The sequence below is a fragment of the Prionailurus bengalensis genome, chromosome E3 (assembly GCF_016509475.1).
Source record: "Prionailurus bengalensis isolate Pbe53 chromosome E3, Fcat_Pben_1.1_paternal_pri, whole genome shotgun sequence".
NCBI classification, from domain to species: Eukaryota; Metazoa; Chordata; class Mammalia; order Carnivora; family Felidae; genus Prionailurus; species Prionailurus bengalensis.
This window is the reverse complement of record NC_057357.1, coordinates 24,892,072-24,910,059: the sequence shown is the minus strand read 5'-3', so window position 1 is coordinate 24,910,059 and position 17,988 is coordinate 24,892,072. Positions and strand designations below refer to the sequence as shown.

The 17,988-nt window shown below is 45.3% G+C and overlaps 1 protein-coding gene and 1 long non-coding RNA gene across 2 annotated transcripts; one reads left to right on the top strand and one right to left on the bottom strand.

Moving 5' to 3' along the window:
* Window positions 1-157: 157 nt before the first annotated feature.
* On the bottom strand, window positions 158-15,738 carry CRYM (crystallin mu). The gene is made up of 8 exons (XM_043560330.1): window positions 15,496-15,738; window positions 14,855-15,008; window positions 12,850-12,912; window positions 8,159-8,260; window positions 7,494-7,677; window positions 3,966-4,087; window positions 2,960-3,044; window positions 158-504 (listed from the first exon to the last, which is right to left on the bottom strand). The coding sequence occupies exons 1-8, from the start codon at window positions 15,663-15,665 to the stop codon at window positions 440-442; spliced, it is 945 nt and encodes a 314-aa protein (XP_043416265.1). The 5' UTR covers window positions 15,666-15,738; the 3' UTR covers window positions 158-439.
* LOC122471583 lies at window positions 4,679-7,527 on the top strand. Its single transcript, XR_006294212.1, has 2 exons — window positions 4,679-4,883; window positions 7,355-7,527. It is a non-coding gene; the product is annotated as an uncharacterized LOC122471583 (long non-coding RNA).
* Window positions 15,739-17,988: the final 2,250 nt, after the last annotated feature.

Sequence of the window (17,988 nt, the reverse complement as noted above, 5' to 3'; positions counted from 1 at the left end):
AACTGGTGAATTTTATTACAGGAATTGTATACTAATTTAAATAATTTAAATAAATTTAATTATGGTCATTGGAACTCCCCCAGGGAGTGAATGGGAGCACCTGCTTTCCTCACTTCCTCTTCCGTGGGGGACAGAAAGGACCACAGTGAGAATGGCAGACTTGGAAAATGCTTTATTTCAAGGAATTACAAAATGCAGTGAAATACGGGGGGAAACAGAGCATCACTATAATCTGGTGTAACAGAAGAAATGGCCACCTAGTTTTGCTTTCCAACTACACACACAAATGGGGATCTCATTATTTAAGGTAAGACACGATAAGCTCAAAACTATAGCTCACTGTACCTCGGGTTCCCTCATTTGATCTAGAAATTGCAAGGGAGCTGGTAACAACATCCCTTGAGCTGTTGCATCTACCTCCACACAAAGTTCCTTCATTTCATTTGCCAGATGACCAGGAATCGTACACTAGTTTGGCTGCAACCAGGTCTTCCACCGCCATTCCTGGAAGGGGCAGAAATGTGGTTCACTTTTTGTCAGAACACCATTCCCAGGAACAGTCCAGGCCCTGTGACTGGCAGTTTTCTGACTCACTGTCTGTGCTGCTAACCATGCCCATTGGGGTAAAAACGTACTCATATCCAGAGGTGCATTTAGGCTTGGAAGGTCTGGGAAGGACAGGGTGAAGCAGGGAAAAGATGCTAAGCAAGAAATGCCCACCAAACACATTTTAAATGTCCTTCAAAGTTTAATTTAGTGTGCTGAAAACTTTCTGTGAACAGCTGGATGGTCAATATTTAGGCTTTGCAAGCCCTATGGTCTCTGTTGCAATCAACTCTGCCATTGTGGGGCAAAAGCTGTCATACATGATAGGTAAGCAAATGACCCTGGCCATGTTCCAGTAAAACTTTCTTTATGGACACTGAAGTTTGAATTTCATGTGATTTTCATCCGTCACAAAATATTCTTCTTCTTTTTTGTTTTCTAGTCATTTGATTAGAAACTATTCCCAGCTTGAAGGCAGGACAGAAACAGGAGGTGGGCCGAGTATGGCCCACAGGCTATAGTTTGCAGACCCTTGGTCTAGTCCAAACCCTGCATCCTTCAGCAACCCCACTTATCTTATTGTTTTGGATATGAAGCTTAACCTCAAGTGGGTATGTGTTTTTAAAGGACATATCCTTTAAAATATCCTGATTTTTACTAATTTTTGTAGTCACCACTACATCCAGTACGGAGTCTGATACATAATAGGTGTTTAATATGCACCTGCTAGATGGAAAGCTGTGCCAATAAACCAATCCCCAAAGCAAGAAAACAAAAATTTCTCAGAAGGGCACAGCAGATTTCTGCAGTATGGTCTGCTGAAGGGGTTGCTGACCTCTGATCACTGAACTCTGAAATTTTCCATCACAACTGGATCAGTGTGATGTCTTTGAACCAAGCTCTGGGTAAAGTTTACACTGCTTTTTCCTGTCTCCCTGTGCATGAGAGATTTTGAAAATATATTTAAAAGGCAGCAAGGTACGGATACTGACCCATTGGCATGGATGCTAGGTGGCCAGAGTACTCTTAATGTTCTGCCAAGCATTAAAGCTTTGGGTTCTTGATCATAGGAAATAGGCAAGATCTTGGGAGAAGGGTGGAAGACATTCTTGGGGGCTCAGGGCAATAACTATTTATCAATCGGTTTGGGAGTATTTCAATATTTTAGGTGTATCAGCTATCAGCTCTGTTATCATGTGCGTCGATTTCCTTAACTCCGAGTGGGGAGTAAAGTTGCTGGGCTGAGGGGCAGACTGGCCACTGGGAGCCCATCCTTTGTTGGGCTTCTGTCGGTAATGGGGCTCCCCATGGAAGTCCCTATCAAATCAGCAAGTAGGAGGGTAGGGAAGGAAGGACAAAAAGGGGTCTCAGGCTGTACTTCCTGGGTGGGTCTCTTCTGGTAGGTCTCCCTGCCATTTCCCTTAAGCTCCCTGTATTAAAAACAATTTTTTTTAACATTTGTTTACTTTTTTTTTTTTATAAATTTTTTTTTCAACGTTTATTTATTTTTGGGACAGAGAGAGACAGAGCATGAATGGCAGAGGGGCAGAGAGAGGGAGACACAGACTCGGAAACAGCCTCCAGGCTCTGAGCCGTCAGCCCAGAGCCCGACGCGGGGCTCGACGCGGGGCTCGACGCGGGGCTCGACGCGGGGCTCGACGCGGGGCTCGACGCGGGGCTCGACGCGGGGCTCGACCTCACGGACCGCGAGATCGTGACCTGGCTGAAGTCAGACGCTTAACCGACTGCGCCACCCAGGCGCCCCAACATTTGTTTACTTTTGGGAGATAGAGAGAGACAGAGCACAAGCAGGGAAGGGGCAGAGAGAGACACACACACACGCACAGAATCTGAAGCAGGCTCCAGGTTCTGAGCTGTCAGCACAGAGCCTGACGCAGGGCTTGAACCCATGAACTGTGAGATCATGACCTGAGTCAAAGTCAGACGCTCAACTGACTGAGCCACCCAGGCGCCCCAAGCTCCCTGTCTTTAAACATCCTTACCCCCACCTCTGAAGGATACCTTCTTCTGACTTTCATTTAGATCTAAGTCCAAATGATTTCCTGCTGACACTTGCTGTATACAAATCATTTACACACATACACATGTCACTTAATTCTCATAAACACTGAAGGGAACTGGTAGTGAAGATACCGTGGCTCAGATGGAGTGAGGTCACTTGCCCAAGGACGCATATCCAGGGAATGGCAGAGAAGGGAATCCCACCCAGGACCACCCAGTTCCAGAGTTCATGGGCTTACTACCTACTGTGCTAACACACATAAATAATTGACTCAAATGACAGATTTCATGACTCAAATACAGAGTCCAGTGACTCATTCCCCTTTGCACCAAAGGGCAAGCCTGCCCTTGTGCTCTGGCTGGAGTGTGCCCTGGGAGCAACAGTCCTTACCTAAAGACTTGAACACCGTGGTCTTGTCGCAGTGCGCTGGCTTGACTCCCCTCACCACTTCTCCCAGCTCAGCAAAGATCTCAGCCTGTGAAATGAACACACACTGACCCGGGGGCCAGGGAGCCAGTGTCTGCTCTGGCCAGCTTCTGAAACAGGGGCAGGGAGAGCACCCAGAACTGGATGAGGTTCTTGACAAAAAGACCGTTTGTAAACTGGCTCCCCCCATTAAAAAAAGGATATATATATAATATATATATATGTGTTACATATGTATATATATAATATAATTATAATTATTACATATAACACATATGTATTATATATAACATATATAATATGTGTTATATGTTATATATAATATTATAATTATATATAACACATATGTATTATATATAACATATAATATAATAATTACAATTATTGTATAATATATAATCATAATATAATTATACACACACACATATATATTTATATATTTATATATATTTTTTGCATAATATCTGCCTTTGTGATATACCATGAATGCAGAGATACAAGTTTGTAGCCAGGAGAATGTCCAGCCAAGACAGTCTGTCAGTGAGGAAATAAGCATATTCTTATCTTAACGCTCATTTTGGCAGCCCTCTTCTTGCTCCTATGTTCTGATTACAGAAGAATAAGGCCAGAACGTGGCCAACCCCAGTCTTACTTTGTTGGCCACATTGGGAAGGTTGCCAGCCACTTATCTCCCAATCTTACTGCTTCATAGGACAGCTCAGTCCGATGGGAAAAATCCATCAAGCCGCTCTCCAGGCAAAGGGGACAGGAAAACACATGTCATTAACATAATGGCCACATTATTCCAGAAGGGAATTAGAAAGGGTTGAGAGATGTTTAGGGGCTGTCACCCACAAAGAGGTAGGAGTGACTGAGGTCTGGAACAGTCCAAACGGCAGGGAAGGTTAATGAAACCCTGGCATCCAGGTGAGGCCAGCTGGACAGCAGCCCACCAGGAGGAGAGGCTCACCCCTGACAGGAGGACATCTCCAGACTCTTTCAGGGCAGCCTCTTGGGAATCCACATACAGCACAGCCTGTTTCATCAGCTCGTCGTCCAGCTCTCTCCAGTCGGGTCTGCTCGCTCCAATGGCTAAGAGACAGCAAAACGGACCCTGAACCCAGAAATAGAGGCAAGGGACACTACACGTGCCAAAAAGTGGAGGAGGGGTGGGGAAAAGGAGGTGACACAGAACACAGGGGAACACTCAGATTTGGGATGCCTCATTTCCCAATGCCAGCCCCCCCAATCAGCAAGACTGAACACTCATCAATAAGAATAATGCCTGTCTTTTTTTTTTTTTTTTTTTTGCCTTTCATACCAAGATCTTTCTAAGAGATTTTGAGGCAACTTAGCATTCATTTATTGGCTGCCTGCTATCTGTGGGATGTTTCGCACATTTTATTTATAATCCTCACAAGTACGCTTCATGTCTGATTTCCATTTACAAGGTGCACAAAGGAGGCTCAAAGAACCGAAGGTGTTGGCCATGGTTGTGTATCTAAGATGTGCTCCTGGGGCCCTTTGATGCCTTTTCTGTTTGTTTATTAGGGGCAGTGACCTCTTTATAAAATTCTGGGAACAGAGACATCACTTACAGCTTATTCACACCCTACACTCCTCCATCTTCTATCAATCTGCTTGGTTCTGAATCCTTCCCACTCCTCACCCCCAACCATTTCTCTCTTCACTCATGACAAAGGAGCCCAGTGCCAGGCTCACGGAGAAGCCCCAGTAGAGAGGAAACTGGCTCCATCCTGGCACCGAGATATCACATCCTTTGCAGTGAGCCCAGCAGCATAATGATGAATCCAAGGAATCATGCCTCCTGGCACCGGCACGTAGGATAACACAGAGGCTGCCACCAAAAGTCCACAAGGCCAGGCAGGTAAGGAACATGAGCAAAGCTGGTCAGAGGGGCTGGATTGGAAATGGTGGAGCCCTCGGTACACAGAAGAAAGCTGGCCCTTGTAAAGAGGGCAGCCACCATTCATCTCCAGCTAATTGTGGCCATGTGAGAATGCAGGGCCACTGTTAGATATTCTCCCCTTTTTCCTTTTATTATTTTTTTAAAGAGAAGCAGGAAATCTATTTGCATGTGTTATTTCTTGATTTTTAGAGCACACTATGGTCCAAACAAAACACATCTGCCGGCTGGATCCAGCCCATGGCCAGCTAGTCTTTGGAAACCGTTATAAAGCCTTGCACCCACATAAGGCAGCATTTATGTGCCTTCCCACATTGTGTCCATTTTTCTCTACTTGTTCCCTCTCCTGCTGTTGTCCCCTACTCTAATTTTCAAAGAGATTGGTGTAAAAATGTCCTTCTTGAAGGGCATTTGTGTGGGGAGTTCTGTAGAACAAAAGCACTAACTAAATGAAGCTCGTAAATAAATCATAAGCTGGTGGGAAAAACCCTAGCTTCTCAAGCCACCTCTTCTCATTGCACTTGCATCCCCTCTCCCCAACCCTCTCCTGCCCCAGTTCTTCTGAGCAGGGGGAGTTTTCAAAGGGTCCTGTGAGGCCACTTGGGCAGATGGAGGTGGGCCAGGCAGTGAAGGGAGGGGTCTCACTCAGTCTGGGCCCTGGCCTTGCTCCAGTGGAGCAAGAATGGGTGAGGGTCAGACCCCAGCTGGGGCAGCGGGGAGAGGGTGCAGGGCGGGGGTGAAATCAGGCCTCTTAGCCAAGCTGTAAAGTAAGTAAAATCTGTTGTTGGTGTCTCCCTGTCAACCACACTTGTAACATACTTTTCTGAAATATATTTGATGCCTCTGTAAACGCCTAAGCCAATTTTGTCTTTGGGCTAGGGAAATAGAAGGGATGCCTGGACTCAAGATTTAGGCAGCACTTCCTGGAGAGTCACAGTGTGAGAGAGATTCTCTGTTGTTGGCTTTGAGGATGAAACAGCCATACAAGGAACGTGGACAGCCTCCAGGAGCTGAGAACAGCCCCCAGGAAACCAGTATTCCTCTCTTAACAATGTGAAGCATCTGCACAACCACCTAGCCCTGGAAGAGGGCTCTGAGCTCTAGATGAGACCGCAGCTCAGACAACACCTTGACTTCCTCCTTGTGTGAGCAGAGGCCCCAGCTAACCCATGCCCAGACCCCCAACACCACAGAAACTGCAAGATAATACATATGTACTGCTTTAAGCTGAAAAAGAAAAAAAATCAAGTCGGTCTGGCTGAACATTCAGCTCTTGTCCATCTTACCAAGAACTGGTTTCTTTTGATTTCCCGAGTCCTTCCAGAAATGGTCTTACTGTCACAAAGCCAGAACTGACCCATCTCTTGCCTGCCTACCCTCTGGACTCACATCATAACACCAGTCCCACACAAGCTGAGACCTTCACTTCGCGTTGGCCCATTCCTCAGACAAGCCACACACCGGTTTCCTTCACAGAACTTCTCTTTAGCTGGAACCATCCAGTCCATCTATTTGCTTACCTGTTTGTTGTCGATTTCCTTTCACCTGAATGTAAGCATCAGGAAAGCAAATGTCCCCGAGTGCTGGCTTATTTTGGCCTCCCCAGCATCTAGAATAGTGCCTGTCACATGGTAGGGATTCAGGATACATTTGTGATTGGATGCGCAACCATGACACTGGGCTTCTGCCTGCTCTCTGCCAATGTGTACAGAATTCTTAGCTTCTGAGTTCACGCCAGGTGGTTGTCATCAGAACAGAGGGCACTGAAAACGCGTTTAAACCCCTAGTATTTGCCCTCCTTGCTCACCAGATTCCAGTCTTCTTTTTGGAAGATCATAGAGAGTAGTAAAATTGAAGAGCTTGTGCTCTGATGGTAGATTGCCTCAGTTCAGATCCCAGCTTTACCACTAAGAACCTCTGACTTTGGGCAAGTCACTTAATCTCTCTATGCCTTGGTTTACCCACCTATAAAATGAAGGTAATGATAAGAATATCTCCTACCTCATAAGGTTGTTGTAAGGACTGAATGATGTAATACAAATAAAGAATTTAGAACAGCACCTGCAACAGTAAATATTCGACAGAGACCAGCTCTTGCTATAACCTCCAGAGTCATTTGAGAATCCTCAGAAGCCCCAGGAACTCTTATGGTTGGAGTCCCACCCATCCTATCACACATATTAAATAGCATCCACATGTCATATTAAATGTCTTTTGTGCTATAATTAAAAAAAAAACTTTTTCAGGGGGTAATTCTAAGTATTTTTAAGAAAGAAGGAATCATTTGACTTTTGTAATTTAAATTCCATTACATTTAAGAACTTAGCTGTGACTGATCACTTGCCAAAATGTTACATTTTATAGAACTTAAATGTATAAGCTTCTGGTTCAGGATTTTTGTTTCAAAGTTTTGAGTGAATATTGTTTTTCAGGGATCACATGTTCCTGAGGGCCTTAAAAAGCTTGGTCGTTTGCATGAGGAAAATAGCTCTGCAGATGCAGCCACTTGGTTCAGCCCAGGGACAACTATGGCCACCATCTACCCACGGCTCCGGGAGCCACTCTGCTTACCATTGATGTGAGCCCCCGGCTTCACCCATTCACCAAACAAAATGGGCTCTGTTGCCATGGTGACTGTGATGATCACATCTGCACCTGTCACCGCCTCCTGGACCGATGAACAGACCTGTACCTCTCCTTGAACTGTGTCTGCAAACTTCTCTGCATGTTCTTTGGTGCGGTTCCATATCCTCACCTTCATTGGGGGTAACAAGAGGGACATTGGTGCCATGATTGTTTGTTTATGTTTTATTATGTTTCATTGGTACCAGGGGAAAGTTGAGCCACTCTGGGGTAAGGGGATTTAAATCATCCCCTATGGGTGTGCCTGGGTGGCTCTGTTGGTTAAGCGTCCAACTCTTGATTTCAGCTCAGGTCATGATCTCACGGTTTGTGGGATCGAGCCCACATCGGGCTCTGTGCCGACAGTGTGGGGCCTGCTTGGGATTCTCTGTCTCCCTCTTTCTCTCTGCCCCTCCCCTGTTAGCACGCAGGCACGCAGGCATTCTCTCTTTCTCTCTCATGAACAAATAAACAAACATTAAAAAAAACAAGAATGGTCTAGATCAGACTCTTGACCTAACTATTTCAGAATTGCCCATGTTGCAGTGAAGGAGTATAGATAAAGGTCATGATCGCTCCCTCTCCTCTTCTCCCCTAGCCTTCCCTGGACTTACCTCTTTGAAGGAGAACTGTTCTGTGAAGACCTCGTAGTGGCTATAGGCCTGGACCCCAGCTCCAAGGATGCACAACACTTCACTGCTGGGTGGTTTCAAAAACTATTTGAGAGAAACCAGGTGGCAAAGGTCAAGGGAGACAGAGCAGCCAGGTGAAGAACAAACACAGTGTGAGTGTCAGGTGTCTTTGGCCCTATCTTTAGCTCCCTCATTATCTCTTGGGCAATGAAGGAGATGATATTTCGTGTTTCAGTTTCTCCTCTGCAGAGTGTGGAGGGGAGGAAGGAGCCTTCAGGGAGCCCCTAATATATGCCAATGCTTTACCCTCATGGTCTCATTTAGTCCAGGCAATCACCCTGTGAGCAAGGCACTCCTATTTTTATCCTCCTCTTCTAGATGAAGAAATTGGAGTCCAGAGAGGTTAAGTAACTTGCAGGGTCCTATAACTATTAAATGGCACAGTGGGGCTCCAAAAACCACACCCTTCATTCTCCAAAGACCACATTCTTTCTCCTGTGCCACCCCATCTTGGGGACATGATAGGCCACACCCACTTCTCAGAGCCCTGAGTTACTTCTAAGAGCTACCTGGAATCCATGGGCCCTTCCTTGCAACTCAAGGCTCTCCGTTATATTTTCGAAGCCCACTGCTGATCCTTTCTCAGCCTCCATCTTCCTTTAAAGAGGAATGTAGACCTGGCATTTGTGGCACCTGCTAAGGATGTACATGTGTCTGTGTTTGGGAGTGGGGCTCTATGATCAACTCATATCAAGTATCATCTCTAAGGTGAAATCTTCCTGACCTCCCTGATAGAAGTCATCCCTTCACAGCACTTATTTCTTTACAGATTTATTTCCTTGTACTGATCTGTAAGCCCATGAGGGCAGAGACAGTCTCATTTGCACAGATTTGGCACAAATCTCCTATTATGTGTAGGAAGTAAAGCAGGGTTCCTGAACCTCAGCATGACTGACATTTGGGCTGGATAATTCTTTGTCAGCAGAAATGGGTGGATGGGCTCTCCTGTGTATTATAGGATGTTTAGCAGCATCGCTGGCCTCTATCCATTTGATACTTGTAGCATCTCCTACTTCCCCTAGTTGTGACAAAACCAACAATGTCTCCAGATATTGCTAAATGTCCCTGGGACAGGAGGCAAAAATCATTCGGGGTTGAGACCTACTGGCACACCATCCATATTAAATAAGAGCCTCTTGTGGGGTGCCTGGGTGTCTCAGTCAGTTGAGCATTCGACTCTTGATCTCAGTTCAGGTCTTGATCTCAGGGTTGTGAGTTCAAGCCCCACACTGGGCTCCATGCTAGACATGAAGCCTACTTAAAAGAGAGAGAGAGAGAGAGAGAGAGAGAGAGAGAGAGAGAGGAAGGGAGGGGGAGAGAGAGAGAGAGAGAAAGAAAGAAAGAACCTCTTCTGCCTTTTCTGTATTCCATTCAGTAAAATATGAGTCTGTTCTTTCTTCAATATTAATTATTGAATTTCTGGAATGTAATCCTAAAAGCGAAAGTCTCTTTAATTATTAATTACTAGCAAAAAGGAGTCACAGAAATAGTAGCAGATGTTCATCTCTCCTGTAGCTACAGAAGGAGAGATACCATTTTGTGCCATAAAATATAGTTCAAAGTATCTGACTTGGGAAGTTTTCAAAATTACAATATCAACAAAACAAGCAATGTTATGCTCTTATCCAACAAGGAGAATTAGGTGATTTTTCCTTTACTAAATCAATTTTTTTCCTGTTCTTAGTTAACATGAATCTATTCTTTGAAGTACACTTGGGCTTTAGAAATCATTGCAGTGTCCTGTAAAACAAACCTTCAACTTGTGAAACTAAATCTCTAATTCTGATTGATTGTCTTACTTGATAATTTGTTGCCTTGGTAATAATGTTACAATAGACATCTCTTTTCCTAAATAGCATAACATTTATAAGATGTATTAAATCATAGCAGGATTAGTGGTACTTCATTCTTTTTCCCATAGCATGCAAATAATTAAAAACATGTATATGAATCTGCTAGGTTTCTTACTTAAAGAGCTTGGAAGTGTGTGTGTCATCTGCATTTGCTAATGAACAGCACTAGATGTAGCCCTGCCATCTCTCCAGCCCCCTCTCAGGCCATGTTCCTCTGCAATTCCTGTCCTTCAGCCACACCGGCTTCTTTGCAAATTCCCAAGCATGTGTGCTACCATCAACCACAGGGCCTTTGTACAGGTTCTTTCCTATGCATGGAATATTTTTCTCTCTGTCCTTCACAAGTAACTCCTCCTAACCTTCATATCTCTCCTCAGATATCCCTTCCACCAGAAGAGCCTTTCCAAATCCCACAGACCTCCTGTTACACACTCTCATTGCACTTCACCTCTTGCACTCGATGTATTTGTCTAGGTAATAGTTTCACAGGTATTGGTGTGATCTTTGGGTTAATATCTGTTTCCCCAAATGGACTCTTGTGTTCCATGGCAGGTACTGTATCTGGTTTTATTTACCATTCTATGCCCCAGACTGAGCACTGGGCCTGGCCTCTAGTGGGCACTCAATTATTTGCCAAATAAATGCATGCCAGGGATAAACTCTGATATGTACTGTCACCTTGAAAAAGCATGTCAGAATCCACAACTCAGGGTATGTGCAATCCAAATGCAAAGAAGTTGCAGTGACTGACAAACCCGAGAACCTCTTATACTTCTCATCCTCCTCCCCAAAGCCCTAAATGAATGAGAAGTGGTGGAAAAGAAAACACTCTCTCTTCCATGGCAAAAAAAGTATAATAGACCTTTAGTTCCTTATTGAAATAACCCATCTGCACCGCTGGGCATAAAGCTGGGAAGTTGCAGCCTAAACTCTGAAGCATCAGCTCAATGATTCTCAACTCTTATGGGAGTGCAGATTTTTATCAATGCAAAAAAAAAAAAAAAAAAGCACGGTGTAACTGGGAGCTGGGTCTACAAGATTTTGGTTTTCAAACCTGGTTGATCATCAGAAGTAACCAGAGACTATTAAAAAAAAAAAACGACAACACAACAACCATTTTCTTGGGCCCCACCCTTAGTGATTTCAAATCTGTGTTTTGGGGATCTGAATTTTTAAAGACATTCCCCAGGTGATGGCTGCTGCATATCTTGAGTTGGAAACCACAGACCTGGGCCATGAAGACCAGGCAGTCTCAGAAGATCCCATAGCTACATGGCTTATATGACTTCAGGAAGTCCTAGTCTCCATCTCTAGGACGAAATGAGGCCAATAATACTTGTTCTCCCTCCCTCACAGAAACCGAAAGATACATCAAGACAATGGGTTGGAAGTTCTTCTGAAAAAGACCAGAGTCCTTTACAAATAAATGAAAGGCAGTAATTGTACCAGTGAGTATATATATCTCAAGGAGTCCCTTGACTATTTCAGTCTGAGTTGGGTCTGGAGATGCTTCAAAAAACCATTTCATCCAGGTGTGTGATCTGCCCCCTTCCTACACAATTCTCAGGTTAATCCTTACGTTCTTCCCTCCCCATCTTGTGTTTAGAAGACCTTAACACGCTCACAATCTGAACACCTGGTCTCTGCTGCTCCCCAGACCCCATACCTCTTTATGCTCATTCCTCATAAACTCCTAAACCAGCTCAGCAAACCGTATACATTCCCATCTCACGTGAAAGACACCCAGCTTTCCAAGCCTCTTCTCCGTAACGCTAACCTCTAAAGATACTGCTTTTATTGTAGGATGCCCTGACAGTGCTCAGGAACATCACCACCCCCTTCACTTGCTTTCCCTTTCGCCTGAAGAGTGCCCCTTCCCCCACTTACTTCCTTCAGTTTTTACTCAAGTGTCACCTTCTTGGTGAATGAGATCTTCCGTGGGTAATTCAGAAGGTCACCCCTCCCCAGTATTCTCGATTCTGCTTTATTTTCAAGCAGCACACTATCTGTTTTTTGTCGGTAGTGGGTTTTTTTTAAAAGCAAATCCTAGCATGTTATTAACTCAAAAGGAGTTTGTTGTTGGTTAATTATTTTCTTAGCAAACCAAACTGTGTGTTTCACTTTTCATCTTGTGTATTGTCTTAAACCCCCATGTGCCACTCTCTGTTTTGTTCACTGCCATATCCCTGATGTTTAGAACAGTGCCCAACATATAGTAGGATCTCAGGCGGTACTAGCTGAATGAATACGTGAGTGCACTTGGATCTCTTCATCTCCCCCTCTGCTTCTTGTGCAGGATTGGCTTTGGCCTATGCAGCAACTACCCTGATTTACCAGGAGCAGTGTAGTATGGGGGCAGGGGGCAACAAAGCAGTCCTGGGGGTCATAGAAGTCAAATTTTAAATTCTTGCTCTGCTTCTCAGTAGCTGTGTGATCTTGGGCAACTCACATAACCTCTCTGAGCCACATTCCCTAAATGTGGCAAATGGAGATCATCCTATCTCCTTTGCAAGGTTGATGTGAAGATAAGGAATAAGGTATGTAGGGTCCCCGGAATCTGGTGGTGCTCATTAAGTGGTAGTTAATAGTTTCATGAATCCCTGTGCTCATCTGACACCCCATTTTTGGCTTATGGAGTTCCAGTTATGTCCAAAGGAATACCGAAGTAAGTCCCTCACTTCTCCCTTAGGCTTCCAAGCTTGAGGCACCCAACCCCGCTCTCCAGCAAACCCCAACAACACAGGCTGGCACTAATCTTACCTTAGTGGCGATGGCAGATACTGCAGCTGTTCTCTTTGCGGTGATGACATTTCCATCCATGACCTTGGAGGAAAGGAGAGGCAGTGAGCGAGGGGCAACCCTAGCCACGACTTAAGCAGAAAGAAACAGCTCAAAAAGAGCAGCGTCAGGAAGTATCACAGTATCCTACAAAGAGCACAGGCTTGCTGTCAGATCTGGAGCTAATTTTTCCGCTTATGAGAAATGCACCTTTGAAGAAATATCTTAATCTCTAAGTACCATTTGGCTCACCTGTAAAAACAAAGACAATGCCAACCATTCAGAAGACTTTGGTGAGGATTAAAGCACTCACATAAATGTAAATATCTAGCACACGATGAGCCTTCAAGAATTGCCCATTTTATTTTCTTTCCCTGGGTCTCTCAAAACACCAGATGAAGGAACAATTTGAGGAATTAGAGTAAGTCATATAACATCTGTGCAAGGGCCATGAAATTCTACCTCTTAACTGAAATTCTACCTGGCTCTTAACTCTTACCACACATGTGGGGAGCTTTGTGAAGATACAGATGCCCAGGGAATCTCTCTAAGGGAGGCACCCAGACACCCTTGTTTTCAAAAGCTCCCCAGGGGATTCTGAATTATGTTTGGCTAAAAATAACCACCATCCTTTGTGTTATTCTCCTGTTTTTAAGTTATTCATCTTAGTTGCTCCCCAGGTAGTATCAGTATTCTCATTTTATACACAAGGAAGTGAATCACTTACTACTGAGCAGATTCAGGAAGGATCTAAGGTCTTGTCATTTAGTTTAAAAGCCTGAGCCGGTCCCACTTTCTGGGGGAACCACCATTGGTAGTGGTATGAATGTCATCTCCTCAGAATGAGTATAGGTTGGGTAGGGCTACACAGTCTCCCCAGAGGAGTGATGTACAGCCAGGTTCCTTGGGGAGCCAGAAATTCAGGAGAGAGGATTTAAAGATCCAGAAGTATGGGTGGAATGGAGACTGACCCAGCTAACAACTCAACTGCCTGGTCTCAGAGCCAGCTTGGAGGGCACAGAGCACATGGGTTCAGAGTACAAGTTCGTACAAACTCCGTCATCAGGCAGGCCTCGCAATGATTCCTGGGCCTTTGGCTAAGCAGCTGTGTGACCTCCAGCAAAGTGGCTCCACTACTCTGAGGTTCAGAGTCCTCAACAGAAATTGGGAGTGGGGTGTGCAAGAAAAACTCCCACAGAGGAATGTTGCCACAATTGAATGAGATCAACTTCTCTGCTCTGGCACATGGTAAGTGCTCAGTAAGTGGCAGTTAGGAAGGCAGTAGACACAGTCTCCAGAGAGTATAGACCCTGGACTTACACTGAGTAGGTCTGCAGTCCAGCCATGCCACTTATTTAGTTAGGTAAACCTGCGTAAGATGGGCATAGTTGCTCTGTGACTCAGCTTCCTCATCTGCAAAAGGGGGCTAATGATATTACTTACCTCACAGAGTGCTTCTAGGTATTAGGAGAGTTAATACAAGTCGAGTCCTCCATGCCTGATACATACAAAGTGCTCAATGAATGAGCTACTGCTGTATTTTGGTACTACCATGAACCGTTCAAACCAGTGACTGTGTATCTCTCAGAAAAGCCTCCCAGGGATTATAGGACACTCCTTTTCTTCCACTAGAGAAGTCACTAAATAAATGTTTCCTTGGCTACTGAGTTTGATGAGCTGTATATTGGAGTAACTGGGACAGGGCAAGAGCATCTACAAGAATGATGAGATTATTACTTCCACACTGTCACACACTTCAAGTAGCAGGTGCACTCTGGTGCTGGATTGTGCATCCTCAGGAAGTCCTGGAAACAGATACACAGTCACAGACACCCTTCATTGTTGCTGGTATCCAGAGACATCATTAGTCAGAGAGGGGCACGTGTGGTCCCCATCAAATCTCCACCCAGCTCTCTCAGAGAACTAATTTCCAGGCTAGCTCTGGGCCCAGGGGCCCCCACTTCATCCCAGGCAGGGAGTTGCTCACCGCCAGAAGGGAGCCATTGCTGGGCTCAAAGAGCAGCACAGTGGCCTGGTGGGAGGGCACCATGGAGATGGTGCTGTGGCCCTCGTAGAAGGTGACCAACTTGGTGGTCAGGGCGTCTTCTGCAGCACTGTAGGCAGGCATGACCCCCAGGAAGCTGCAAGGAGAGAGGGATAACTTCAACCCCTTCCAAGCAATGCTGGGGTGCCCTATCAAGTCCCAGTGTACGTTCCTTTCTCTTTCCTCTGTCACTGCCTTACTGTCCCTCCTTCCCCCCATTTCCTCTGTCCTTCCTTTAGGCAGTATGCGGAGTATAAGAGTCGGCCTCTGGATGAGAAAAACTATCCTAGTTCTGCTACTAACTACCTGTGTAACCTTGGGTAAGTTAACCTAAGTCTCAGTTTTCCCCATCAGTAAAATGCTTGCATCAATACCTACCTATATGGAGAATGTGTTGAATTAAACAAGATAACGCCTGTAAAGCGCCCACTTGGTACTGTGTTAGCGCAAATATTAGGTGGCAACTGTTACTCGCAATGATTTAGACGAGCCCTCTATTCCTTTCTCCCGCTGCTTCCCTTCGCGTGCCTTCCCTTCCCCGTTTCCAGTTTCTCCAGCACCTGGCCCCCGCCTTTCTCACTCACCCCCTGTGCTTGGCCACCGGCACCACGGTGCGCACCGGCTGCATGACGCCTCCGTCGGGGCCGCTGGAGAAGTTGGCCAGAGCCGCCTCCAAAGGCGGGATGAGGAGGCTGGAGCTGCGGAGGTGCTCCAGCACCTCGGCGGCGCTCAGAAACGCCGGCGCCCGGCTCATCTCGCCGCGGGCCTTCGATTTCAGCTGGGGCACAGCGCACGGTGTTCCCGAGGCTGCTCCCTAAATGAAAGCTGGGCGCCGCGGTGCCGCCTACTGGTCACCGCCTAGCTGGGGGGCGGGGCAACGCTGGTCTCCGCCCTCCGCCTGTCTCCCACGCCTCCCCCCACCCCCAACCCAGGGGCAGAGCTGGGTCCCCTCCAGCAAGGAATTCTCCAGGATCGCAGTTGAGGCAGTGGGTGGGCTGGGAGTTCAGTATTCTTGGGTCCACTTCCACAATTCCTATAATTAGCTGTAGTCATTGCAAAGGGCTTAGTCGCGCCCACCCTCGTTCTTCCCCACCTGTCGTCCTCTCCCGGAAAGAGGAGAGCGGGGAGATAGGGGTCAAACGGTGGCAGGGCTCCTTTTTTTTTTTTTTTTAATTGTTACCTGCTGCTGGGAGATCTTAGATGAAAGAAGATAGTTATTTAAAAAACGTTTTCTTTTCAATTCTGCCCCTTTCTGGAGTCTCTTATCCCAACCTCCCTCCCACTCTCACTCCCACCTCCAGATCCCACACTGCTGATTGTTTTAAGTGCAGAATTTTCTTCTAGGTTAACTAACTCACCTAACCTTCACCTTTTAAAGAGGTGGAAGTCCCCAGGACAAGATATAATGGCCTCAGTGAGTGACACATAGAGCCAAAATGCCTAAGAATGCACCTTTTCTTCAAGGAGCTTATTCTTGAGAGGAGGAAATAAGACAATATGTGCAACAGGAAGGTAACCAAAATGCAGGGCGGTAAATTGTAGCTGCCATATCAGAGATAGGAAAAATAAACGTTTTTGATAATGCAAAGAAAAGAGATTATTTTGATGTCGACTGTTTAGATAAAGGTTTTATGAAGGGGGGATAAATCAAGCCAAAAAATAAAGTTAATAATGGTAAAACAACAACAGTGTTAACTTTACTATGTACCAGGTAATGCACCATGCATTTTAGGTGCATCACCTCATCGAATTATACAACCTCTATGGTAGGTACGTGTTTTTAGCCGGGCTCTCCAGTTGAGGCTCTGAGGGATGAAGGGCTTTGTCCACAGTCACTCAGCACATCAGCAGAGGAGTTGGGATCTGCCTTTGAAGTCTGTCTCCGGGACTCTAATCCTTTTTTTTTTCTTTTTCTTTTTTTAATGTTTATTTATTTTTTGAGAGAGAGACACACACACAGAGGGTGAGCAGGGGAGGGGCAGAGAGAGCAGGAGACCAAATCTGAAGCAGACTCCAGGCTCTGAGCTGTCAGCACAGCCTGATATGGGGCTCAAACCCACGAACTGCGAGATCATGACCTGAGACGCTTAACTGACTGAGCCACCCAGGCGCCCCTCCAGAACTCCAATCCTTACAATTAAGCTACACAGGCAGAAAGAGAGGAAGAGGGCATTTCAGGCCAGGTGAAGTCCATGGCTGGAAAAAATATTGCCTAGTCCTTGGGAATAATAGTGTTCTGCCAGACAGAGTTGGGTTGGAACAGGAGTGTGAGTGTGGAGGGGGTGGGGGCTGATGTCCAGGAGCACCAGAAAATAAAACTGGAAATGCCTCTTGGAATCAGGAGGCTAAGAAGTGCGATTCTTTGGAAAGAAATAACATGCTCCAAATAACTGACCATTTAAAAAGATGATTCTTGTGCCAATGTATAGGATGAAACAGATGAGCAAATGTGCAGTCTGGGAGACAGGTCAGGGGGCTCGAGTGCTTCTGTTGTTACTTCCCTGATATTTGGGTTGTGAGCTGTGCAGGGCATTTCTTAGGGAATAGTCATATCATAATAAAAGGTAGTATATGGGGAAATGTCAATATGTTTACCGATGAAATAAATTGTATATTATGTATTTAGCACAGAGTAGCCACATAATAAATGAACCTCTTCTATCATCAAAAAATGAGAAGATACTGTGGTGGTTGGGAAAAGCTGATTTCAATTACACAATTTTGTTTGTTCAGTTTACTATTCTTAGAAATGGATGCCCAGGGCTGCTGGGAATACAGAAATGCTTATGGGCCATAAATTGTGTTGTTATTATTCTGTAATATTTATTGAGTTTTAAAAAATGTAGAGGTATAAAGAAAATAAGGAATTGGTCTGTTATTCTTGAGGATAAAAAAAGCAAAACCAAATACTAACTAAAAGAGATATGAAATAGGAGAGGCAGATTTTCCCCCTTCCATTGTTAATTAAATAACTGAGCCTTGGTTAAAATACAAAGCTCCTGTATTCATTTCTAGAAAATCCTGTAGGAATAAGACTAGTCTGTAAATTGCCTCGAATCATCTTCCTTATAAAGCTT